Source organism: Petromyzon marinus, chromosome 45 (assembly GCF_048934315.1).
Source record: "Petromyzon marinus isolate PM22_M1 ecotype Great Lakes invasive population chromosome 45, UKy_Petmar_22M1.pri1.0, whole genome shotgun sequence".
In the NCBI taxonomy this organism is placed as follows: domain Eukaryota; kingdom Metazoa; phylum Chordata; class Hyperoartia; order Petromyzontiformes; family Petromyzontidae; genus Petromyzon; species Petromyzon marinus.
The window spans coordinates 3265325-3277546 of NC_133711.1; the positions used below are offsets into that span (position 1 = coordinate 3265325).

A 12222-nucleotide genomic window follows, 5' to 3' on the forward strand; every position below is an offset into this window, starting at 1 on the left:
CTTACGGCCAACACCAGTGACGATTATCTGAATCGGTCCTGGGCCTCCCCTAGGTCGCTTCAGTCTCAAATGAGTACCTGATGTAGTGTGTAAACATCGCCACTGGGGGTGAGACAAAGGCGGCCGGGCGTGGTGCTGGCCACCCACCCCCTCGTGTGCCGTTCCGGCCTTCATTGATGCTCGCTAACAGCACTTGCCCCTACAGTCTGTGAAGGCTACACGGGGGCCCTTTCTCTTCGCGGGGAGCGGTGATTATCTAAACGGGTCCTGGGCCTCCCTTAGGTCGACTCAGACTCAAATAAGTACTTCTTGCAAAGTGTAAAAGTTGTACTAACCACGTCACCCCCATCGTGCGCTGTTGCGCGCCTTCATAGGTGCCAGTTTGTTTGACCGTCCACCTGAAATCCATTCCTCATGGAACGCAGATGAAAGGCGTTGTCACGTTGACTGTTTAAGAAGAGTCAGTGGGGGGGCCTTGGGCAAGAGGCGTCGCGGCTAGAAAGGACCGATGCCATCCGGTGGTCGACACTAAAGACGAAGTTGGGCAGCCGAAGTAGGGGAATGCGCACGAGAGGGCAACGTCCATCGTGGAGATGGAGCGATGTGCACGTGCGAGGGTGGATTTCGGGGGCTTGGGGAAGGTGCGTGTGTCTGTGGGGAGCGGTAGTGTAGCGGTTAGCGCGCTGCGCTATGAACCTGGCGACCCGGGTTCGATTCCCGCTCACGGCCAACACCAGTGACGATTATCTGAACCGGTCCCGGGCCTCCCCTAGGTCGACTCAGCCTCAAATGAGTACCTAGTGCGGTGTGTAGACATTGCCACTAGGGAGACAAAGGCGGTCGGGCGTGGTGCTGGCCACCCACCCCCTCGTGTACCGTTCTGGCCTTCATAGGTGCTCGCTAACAGCACTTGCCACTACAGTCTGTTAAGGGTATACGGGGGATCTTTGTCTTTGTCTTTGTCTTTTTGTCTGTGTGTGTGTGTATCTGTGTGTGCGTGTGTCTGTGTGTGTCTCATTCGGCAGTGGATGCATCATGGTTGGTCGATGTCGATTACCAAGAAATCCGCGACGTTTGTCGCGATCTTGTTCCTCTTTTCTCGCGCTGCGCCGTGCCGAGAGATGCCGTGGGGTAGCAGCGCAACGTCTGGGGGCACGTCTGGGGGCACGTCTGGGGGCACGTCTGAGGGCACGTCTGGGGGCACGTCTGGGGGCACGTCTGGGGGCACGTCTGGGGGCACGTCTGGGGGCACGTCTGAGGGCACGTCTGGGGGCACGTCTGGGGGCACGTCTGGGGGCACGTCTGGGGGCACGTCTGGGGGCACGTCTGAGGGCACGTCTGAGGGCACGTCTGAGGGCACGTCTGGGGGCACGTCTGGGGGCACGTCTGGGGACACGTCTGGGGGCACGTCTGGGGGCACGTCTGAGGGCACGTCTGGGGGCACGTCTGGGGGCACGTCTGAGGGCACGTCTGAGGGCACGTCTGGGGGCACGTCTGGGGGCACGTCTGGGGGCACGTCTGAGGGCACGTCTGGGGGCACGTCTGGGGGCACGTCTGGGGGCACGTCTGGGGGCACGTCTGGGGGCACGTCTGGGGGCACGGCTGGGGGCACGTCTGGGGGCACGTCTGGGGGCACGTCTGGGGGCACGTCTGGGGGCACGTCTGGGGGCACGGCTGGGGGCACGTCTGGGGGCACGTCTGGGGGCACGTCTGGGGGCACGTCTGGGGACACGTCTGGGGGCACGTCTGGGGGCACGTCTGAGGGCACGTCTGAGGGCACGTCTGGGGGCACGTCTGGGGGCACGTCTGAGGGCACGTCTGAGGGCACGTCTGAGGGCACGTCTGGGGGCACGTCTGGGGGCACGTCTGAGGGCACGTCTGGGGGCACGTCTGGGGGCACGTCTGGGGGCACGTCTGGGGGCACGTCTGAGGGCACGTCTGGGGGCACGTCTGGGGGCACGTCTGGGGGCACGTCTGGGGGCACGTCTGGGGGCACGGCTGGGGGCACGTCTGGGGGCACGTCTGGGGGCACGTCTGGGGGCACGTCTGGGGGCACGTCTGGGGGCACGTCTGGGGACACGTCTGGGGGCACGTCTGGGGGCACGTCTGAGGGCACGTCTGAGGGCACGTCTGGGGGCACGTCTGAGGGCACGTCTGAGGGCACGTCTGAGGGCACGTCTGGGGGCACGTCTGGGGGCACGTCTGAGGGCACGTCTGGGGGCACGTCTGGGGGCACGTCTGGGGGCACGTCTGAGGGCACGTCTGGGGGCACGTCTGAGGGCACGTCTGAGGGCACGTCTGGGGGCACGTCTGGGGGCACGTCTGAGGGCACGTCTGGGGACACGTCTGGGGGCACGTCTGGGGGCACGTCTGGGGACACGTCTGAGGGCACGTCTGAGGGCACGTCTGTGGGCACGTCTGGGGGCACGTCTGTGGGCACGTCTGGGGGCATGTCTGAGAGCACGTCTGAGAGCACGTCTAAGGGCACGTCTGGGGGCACGTCTAAGGGCACGTCTGATGGCACGTCTGAGCGCCGTATAAATGCGAATCGTGATCCGGACTGTACTCTAAACGCCTGGTGTTGATTCTAAATGTGGAGGGGAAAACCTGAGCACCCTGAGAAGAAAATCCAGTCGACGACGTAGAGAGAGAGCGAGCGAGCGAGCGAGAGAACATGCAAACTCCAAATATACAGCAGGTGTCGGGGTCGGGATCGAACCCACAACCTTCCGCATACCAGGCGAGGTAGTCAACGCTAAGGGCCACGGGAGGAAGGTACACCCACAGTCTCGCCACCACGTGTGTTGTTGGAAGGGTGTTCACCACCGGCTGTGTCTGTGTGTTGCTGCCTGCAAACGGCCACTCCGCGGTGGAGATTCTTTTGCATTGGCAGTGGCGCCCGATCCCAAAAGTCAACACGTTCCGTGTCATTAACGAAATGGTCCTAAGAGGAAACAAACACGGTACAATTGGCGACGTTTCGGACAATGACCCTTCCTCATCGCAGAAATGCTACGGAGAAGGGTAATTGCCCCACTACACAGTATAATCATCAGTATTGGCAATGGTCGATCCACTGCTGGATGAAAGGCTGATTTCATAGCTCCATCTCCTGAAAACTGCTCTTTGTGTTTACTTTCTTGTCCTTCCCCCACACCTCCGATCAGCACGGTTGGCTACGTACGTATGTATGTTATTGAACTTCTTTCGCGCCGTACGTAGACACCCGTGCTCATCAGGGGTGTGATTGAACTTATTTTGCGCCGTACGTAAGCGAAGGACAAAGAACTAAACACACACAAAAAAAAACTGTTCTAAAGAATCTTGATTTGAAGAACCAAAGAGTATGGTTCTAAAGAAATTAGTTTGTCAATCTGGATTCAAAAGTGCAGAGCTCCAGTGGTTTCCTACTATCGGAAGAGCGTTCCAGACGGCCGCAGAAGCGCATCTGAAATTGCTCGGTGCGGTAGCCGTCTTTGTTCGATGGCGAGCTAAAAGTACAGTGCTAAAGAAGCTCAACATACATACGTGCCAGTGTTATATATACACACACACAGTTCTAGATTTAAAGCTTTCGTGACTGCTAGGATCCATACTCTTTGGTTCTATTGGGTAAAGTCACGTAGGTGAAAATAAAATAACAAAAAATCACGACGTTTCGGCCACAACACAAGCGGCCTTCATCAGGTGAAGGGACGAGACTGTCTGGAGGACAGTCTTGTCCTCCAGACAGTCTCGTCCTCCAGACGTCTCGTCCCTTCACCTGATGAAGCCGCTTGTGTTGTGGCCGAAACGTCGTGATTTTTTGTTATTTTATTTTCACCTACGTGACTTTACCCAATAGAACCAAAGAGTACACACACAGTTGTTTGCTGTTCGGGTCGCGCTACTGGGGAGTGTGTTTACCATGTGTACAAGCACAACAACAACAACAACAACGCCTCGCTAAGGGGTTGCCGTTCTCTCTCTGTGTGCCTCAGCCCGAGGCGAGCCACGGCTACGCTAAAACTCAGCGCCGAGGTGTCAGAAGATGCCCGTCCGGGATCTCCCGTCGCGCGGATTCCACAGGGCAGGTTCCTCCGAGCCAGATTCGAGCTCGTGTCTGAGCCCCAAGGACACGGCCACCACCACCACCAGCAGCAGCAGCACCCGTGGCTCACGCAGCTGCCTGCCGACCAGACGGGCACTCACCCGGCACAGGCCCTGGCCGTGGATGGGGCCACGGGGCAGGTCGTGACGGCGAGGACCTTGGACCGGGAGACGGAGCCGCAGGTGTCCTGCACGGTGCGGGTTCGAGATTCGAACGGTGAGACGGATTTTTCATTGTGGGGCGGGCAAAGGCGCAGCACTGCAATTTCGAGCGCACGCCACTGTTGGCAGAAGGCCTCCCGCTATGGGGGGTATTTTGGTCTACTCTTTCACGCCGGACAGACGTTTTGGGAGAAATGAGAATACCCACACTCTAGGCCACCACACGCGACTTGCCCGATTGACTGTGAGTTGTATTACCATAAATTAGCAATTCGAATGTAGTCCACCCCCCCATGTCACGTCGTTAATGCCATGCCAGAAGCAACAGCGGCAGCAGCATCATTAACATAATCACAATCACTTGCAGTTGTAGCATCAATATCAATATCACCGTCAGCATCATCATCATCGTTATGTCTCATTTAAAGCTCCCGCTGAGATTCAAGTTTCTTTTTCAGGAGCGGTGTTGCCTGGGCCGCCTGCTTACGTGTTCGTTTTGGGCGGGTTTTTCTTTTCTTCACTATTAGCAGCAGCCTCGGATTATGTCGAACAGAGGCGGGCATTGAACTGTGAGCAATTGGCACAGGGGCCGCCCGAGCGAGTGGCCTTCAAAAGAGCGATCGATTAGAGAGAGAGCGAGCGAGCGAACAGGCGCCTCTTTGGTCGGGTGCGCTTATTTGAAACGTCGCCCAAAAGAGACGCGCCAGAGATACCGCGGGGTTATGAAATAAACAACGCAGAGGCCAAGATCGCGCCACTCTATATATACTTTGCCAACTTTGGAACTCTCCGTGTAACTTGCGCCTTAGCTTGTGGATATTTGCGAGCCTTTTAAGATTCTGTTTGTTCGTGGCAATCTTGTAATGGGATCCCACTGATACAGTGCGCATGCAGCTGATGGTATAAAACCATTTTTTTAATATATATAAATCTCGCGTACTACGCGTGTTTGTATTCTTGTTACAAACAAACGTTAACAAAGACAAAGATCCCCCGTATAGCCTTTAACAGGCTGTTGGGACAAGTGCTGTTAGCGAGCACCTATGAAGGCCGGTACGGCACACGAGGAAGGTCGTGGCCAGCACCACGCCCGGCCGCCTTTCTCGCCCTTGATTTTACATCACCCCAGGAACTCATTTAAGGCCGAGTCGACCTAGGGCAGGCCCAGGACCGGTTCAGATAATCGCCACTGTTGTTGGTCGTGAGCGGGACTCGTACTCGGATCGGGGTGATTGGTAGCTCAAAGCGCTGAACACTACACTACCGCTCCCCACACTCACACAGATATTAACACACAAAGACAAAGATCCCGCGTATAGCCTTCACAAACTGTTGGGACAAGTGCCATTAGCGAGCATCTATGAAGACCGGCACGGCACACGAGGGGGTGGGCGGTCAGCAGGACCACGCCGGGCCTCCTTTGTCTCCCCATCGGCGATGTTTACACCCTGCCACCGGGTATTCCATTTTGAGGCTGAGTCAGTCACACGTACACACACACGCGCGCGCACGCTCCAACACACACACACTGCTGGTGGCTTGGATGCTCCCTCCACGTGTCCCAGGTGTTCTCTGTCCCTCCTGAGTCCCCCACCCCCGCCACTCCTTCCGTGCCCCCACGCAGTCACGCGGAATGAAACGAGAGCGACAGACAAGGCCGGGTCGCTGAGCGGAGAGAAGGGATGTGGGAATGTATTGTTAAATGTCAAGACACGCACACACACATACACACGTGTATGTGTGTGTGCGTGTCCACACGCCAATACAGAACATGTATACATACACGTGTATATGTGTATGCATCCACCCACTACAATACAAGACATCCATACATACCACACATGTATACATACGCCAAACAAACATACTCGGGCTGTTAAAACATGTTAAAATTGCGTCACCGGTAACCGCTTACAGAAAAAAAACCGGTTAAAACGGTTACCGGTTTGTGGCACGAATCGAAATGTATCTAGCGATTCACGTAGCGTTGTTTAACTTTTCAACTGCAGAAAATGTTTAAGGCAAACGTGCCACGCGGTGACTTACGTCGCCGTGCCGTTTGTACGTTCGCCCGTGCCGCTCGGGTCGTGCATTCACGACTAAGACTCCACCGGAAATTGATGCCGGCTTTCCCACTCATCGGTTCTGAAAGCGGTTAGCGGTTTTTGTTTTAGCGGTTATCACTCGACGATCCTGCCCCCCCCCGCCCCGCCCCCCCAATACAAACCAACGTGAAAGGAAAAAAACGGACGCGGATAATGAAACACGATTTCCAAATCGCGGATTCCACAATCCCCCTCCACCGTTGCGCACAGCCACAACCAAGGGGGGTTGTTCATTGCCTTCTAGGGTGAGTGACAACGCGGATAAAACTTTTTTCTCTATCCTCTCTCTCCCTGACTCTCTCTCTCTCCTCCCTTCTCATCCAAGCCGAATGCAATAACGGCAAGCGGGAGAAAACTCAACACAAGAAGACAAAGCGATGCAATAAATGAATCGAAGGCCCCTTCTCTGGAAGCTCTTCGCACGGGACACACAAAGGCTCGCCGATGCGATGGGTATTAGGCGGAGAGCTCATTACGATGGGATTAGAGAGCTCTTCTCGAGAAGGGATGTTAGCTGCCGCCGCTGCTGCAACTGCTCCAGGTTCTCATTGCCGAGTCACTCACTCAAAAGCCGGGGCTGACTGGCCTGCCTCTTTAAACTAAATTGTTACATTTTTTTATATTACCAGGTAAAACCCACACTGAGCTATATAACTCTTTTATTTTTAGAAGTGACCTAAAAATCACATATGATAGCTCAACGGAGTGGCTTATTGCGTGGAAATTTACAGCAACCAAACGTTATAAAACGCGTGTTGGTTTTAAATGTGGAGGGAAAAAGCGGAGGACGCGGAAACAAATCCACGGGACAACGAGGAGAGAGACACACATGCAAACTCCAAATTCTACAGCAGGCGTGAGGGTCGGGATCGAACCCACGATCTCCTGCATACCAGGCGAGGTAGTTAACATCTCCTAGCCACCGCGTCTGCCTGCACGCCTGCCGCAAGACGAGAGAAGGGGAAGGGAGAAGAATAAATAGACGAGGCACAACAACTCCGCAGCGACGATGTGGAATTCAGGGTTGAGCGGTGGTGCAGTGGTTAGCGCACTGCGCGCGCATTGCACGAACCTCGCGATTTGAGTTCTGTCGATGGTTCCCCTGGCACGGCTACCGAGGAAGGGGATGGTCTTCAATACCCAACCCCTTGGCACCCTGTAAATGAGTGTCTCATTGGTACGTACGAGAGAAAATTAATGGAATTGTTGATGTGTATTGAGCCCTATTTATAAATCTTGAGATTCCGGGAGAGCTTTAGCTCTCCTCGGAAGCTTCTAGACCCAACACTGGGCTAACATCAGCGGCGGGGGATCTCTGATACGGTTCTAGGTCGACTCAGCCTTAAACCAGTACCAGTCTTGTTGTGTGTGAACATCGGCGCTCGGGGGAAACAGAGGCGTCCGGCCGTGTTCATGGCCACACCGCCACTTCCTTGTGCGCCTCTCCGACCTTAATAGGTGCTCGCCAACATTACAATCCTCGACAGCTGGAGTGGCTATAGGGGGATATCTTTCTTGGTTCGTTTATACGCCTCTGGAATTAACAGTGCACTGTATAAACCAGGTGGGGTGTATATGTGAGCCTTGAGTGGTATTTAAATCCTTAGATTCATACCGGTGACTTATTGTGCCTCTCTGATCCTCGGCTATTAACGCTGAACTATAACAACCCTAAAGGTGTCTCTGTGAGACTCACCTCGAAACAGAGACCCCCCCCCCCCCCCCAAAGGAATCCCAAACGTAAATTGATCTATGCGAGTCTTGGATAACAATAATGTACCCTCCGAATCCTGAATTTGCCTATCTGAGCCTTGGGTATTCATCGTGAACTTTACAAATCCTAAAAAGGCTTTAGTCTGGACCTCTGACAGCATAATACAAACAGTAGTGGGTGTTAGCCACATATATAACAGTCATCATAATTGTGTCTAGTTTGATATAACGCATCGTCGCTTTGGAACCACAGACATAGCTCCCAAAGTAGCAGCCAGGCTGAGCCGGCGCTACCAACAATTGCCCAAGCTCTGCAGTTCTCTATATACGAGGATGTTTTCAGCCGATTAATGAGCGTTTATTCGGAATGATCTCCAGTCCTAGTTCACAAACTCAACGAGCACGTGGGCTTGGGCAGGACACGTGGTGGCTACAAGAGGGGACGATGGGCAATGGACGAGACTGACATTGGAATGGCAGCTAGGGAAGAGAATTTCTCCCCGCGATTGTAGGGTGCCGAGGTGGCGAGACGTTCACTACCTCGCCTGGTATACAGAAGGTCGTGGGTTTGATCTCGACCCTGACGTCTTTATATATACTTGGATATTGCATGTTCTTCCCGTGGCCGCGTGGATTTTTCTCCGGGTCATCCGGTTTTTCCCTCCACATTTATAATCGACATCACGCGTTTCGAGTATTTCGCTGCGATAAATGTCCACAGTATACGCCACTTCATTGGGCTATCGTTTGTGGCCATGTCGCTCCTGAAAAAGAGCGAAATAACTCGCTGGGCCTTACCTGGTAAAATAAATTTTAAAAAAATAGGTTAAGATTATAACACTGAAACCTAATAATCCTGAATGTGTCTTATTAGTCTGGCTCAATGGGTGTTTGTGCACAAGTCGCCTGCTATGACGATGGTTCCTAGCCGTGTACAGATTCAGCCACGGGCGTCCTCACGGAACACTCAGAACATCCGAGGTGGCCGGAAGGAAGTGGTATATATATTAATCGTTTGATGCACTTCTATGAACCCATTGAAGTTTGATTCAATTTGATTTGATAAATGCCACCGAAACATGATGTAATTCGACGTGAAAAGTCGCGCCGCAAACGCAATAAGCTCGGACGTGAACCGTATGATGAGATGTGACGTGAAGAATATTAAACTTGACGTGACTAAAACTGACCTGGAAATATCAACGGGGATATGATGATGATGATGATTATGAAGGTTGTCCTAACAATTACCGGGCATAGCTCTATTGTTGGGAATGTGCGTGCGTGCGCGCGTGTGTGTGTGGCTTGGTGAATATCGTTAACTTAAATTAGCAATCCACTCCTTTCCTTCGTACGGCTAACGATGTTGATGGATAGCAACAGCTGTGATTTTACATTGTGGTGTCGTGGTGGTGAGATGTTATCTAGCTCGACTGGTACTGAGGAGGTCGTGGGTTCGATCCCAACCCAGTATATTTGGAGTTTGCATGTTCTCCCCGTGGTCGCGTGGATTTTTCTCCGAGATTTTTGCTTAGAATATTTGGCTGCTATACATTTATCACGTGATAAGCCACTTCATTTTTAGCGACTTCGCTTCTGAAAAAAAGAGCGATGTAGCTCAGTAGGCCTTACCTGGTAAAATAAAAAAAACATTGTTTATAGCTGAGTATTTTTAGGTGGTTAATGCGCCATATCATTGCGTCAGTGAGTGGTGGAGTATAAGCTCTGACGATCCCTCCTTCTTGCGTTCCTGAAATCTGCAACGAATATCGAAACGACGTAAATCGAAGCGATGTGCAGGGTAGGTGGTGGAGGCGAAGGCTGGGAGGCGACGGATAACGTGAAATGACGGATGACGATGCTGTCAGCGACTTCATTGTGGGTTCAGGCGACGCGAATCAGGTAGCGGTGTTCATAAAGTGACGACGTATTTGCGAAACCACGTAAAAGGGAGAGACGTAAGTCGGGGTATGACTATATTTGTGAATTGGGCACAGAGGCTATGCTATATCTGACCATGGTTTCTGTTCCTTTTGCAGTGAACGCAGTCACCGCACACTGCCGGAGAGGTTTTGTTTATTTTATTTTTACAGTTGTGCATCAAGCGTCCGCATCCATGCGAAATCCATTACCACCCCCTCTCCCCCATCACCCCATCGTTGTTCGGATCGTGGTGCTAATGAAGTGTAGCCGAGGAATGAAGCAGAATATTTATGCTGGAAGAATCCGAAGAGCTATAAAGCTCGTTTTTAACAGTTGTCCAGTAGGGACGGGTCCGAACGTTACAACAACAAGCAGTACAACACACGATTTGAGGCCTGGATAGTGCTCGGATGGGCCACCACCATCCGCGCCATGCACGTAACAGCGCCATGCACGGCATGCTCCGCCGTTGTACTGTACCATGCTCCAACGGCTATGCTCCCCGCCATTCACCGACCCTCATTGGCCAGCATGGTGAAGTAGGCACTGGCACGCCGCGTCGGGCGCGAAGGAGGCTCTAGCCGGGCAGTGGCTTGAACCTCTGTAGTGTTCTGGACATCTGGATCTTATGGCGGGACCCCGGGGTCCCCAATAAACGGAAGTAAGAATTGTAATTAATAATTAATTTATTATTTTGGCGACTCCGTCCCACCGGGCACATCAACGCCGCGACCCGCCAGAAATCGATCCTCTCCTCGTTCTTCATCGAGCACCCGTGGTTGCCAAAATTTCCGTAGTCACAAACAAAACATTGAAACTTTGATCATCGCATCGTTTAGAGCTCGTCGATAGGAACAGATCGCCGTGTCGTTCGCCTTCAACGGACGTAAAATGACGTCGCAACGCAGTTCATGCGAGAGCCGGGTGCTGATGGGGACATCGAGGTCCCGCCATAAGGTTCATCTGTGAACAAGAACTTCATAACTCATCGGATTTCTCCAGGATGAATAACGATCCTTATGATTCTGTCCTCTCGTGATCTCCGTTCGCATGTCTGAGCCAGTGGTGGAAATTCCACGGTGCTGCGACGGGGACCCTGCTTGATAATGCGGGTGGAGTTATACAACCATCAAAGCGTGTGCAGTACTCTTTCTCTGGCGATGTTCATTCAGAGTTCCGTGACGTTTACATCATTAGACCTCCTTTGCCAGTACCAAAATGTAATAATAGGGGTTTTCCCCTCTTTTCTGGCAACAAAACTGAAACCTTTTTACAAGGATTCATGTCTGCATTAACCACAATACCTGCAGTCAAAATACAAACAAAAACATACTATGATAATATATGCATTGTCCTTGAAACTGACCACATGACGCCTTCTGGCGTCATCTGGTCGAGCATCAATTGGGTCGAGGCTCAAAAGAAAGCCGTCCCTTGGTGTGGACCAATCAATTGAGTCACGGTCTACATTCGCCAAATATGAAAACACGACCGAGCAATAATTATTTAATTGGGTAAACATCGCTACCCCCTCCTACTGGCACCCGAAACTCGTCTGTGATGCACGGCGCTCTCGTAATAGCCCTGCGCAGCAACAATGCTAATTACCGTGGTGAAAGATACGAAATGTGGATGTAACATTGGTTCGATTGTATCGAGTCTGTTGAAACTTAGCAAAGCTCGGACGAAGGAATGATGGGCGCTAGCAATGACCGAGTGGCAGCCGAGGGAGGGAATGCTGCCGAGAGAAATCGTACACCGCGGAGATAGTGCAATATTATATTAATTATATCATTATAATCGCAGCGACTTTGACGAGCCGTTGGACAAAGGTGGTCACCGCATCGCGCGCTGTCAGATGCACTGCTGTGGCCGTCTGGAACGCTCTTTCCTTCCGATATCAGGAAGCCACTGTAGCTATGCACTCTTCAATAATCTCGATTGAAAACTCATTTCTTTCGAACTGCTTTTTGTGTTTGGTTTGTTGTCCTTCCCCCGTACCACCGATTCGCACGGTTGGCTACGCACGGTGCGAAACAAGTCCAACATACATACATACATGGAATCGGTTCGTGTGCAGGCGGCACTGGGGTAGATTATTGAATCATTGGATCGCGGGGTCGCGATAGATGACGACAGCTTGGAAATGCCTTCATCTAGCAGTGGATTGATCACGGATGATGATGCCGATGACACACACTCGTGCAGTAGCACGGCAGTGAGAGGCGCA

At 52.7% G+C, this 12222-nt stretch overlaps 1 protein-coding gene across 1 annotated transcript in view; it reads left to right on the forward strand.

Annotated features, from left to right (window-relative positions):
• Positions 1-12222, forward strand: part of LOC116952113 (neural-cadherin-like) — a 75010-nt gene that overhangs the window by 11182 nt on the left and 51606 nt on the right. The window contains exon 2 of the mRNA XM_076074043.1: positions 3981-4306. Coding sequence (XP_075930158.1) covers positions 3981-4306 — 326 coding nt within the window. The remainder of the gene's footprint in view (positions 1-3980; positions 4307-12222) is intronic.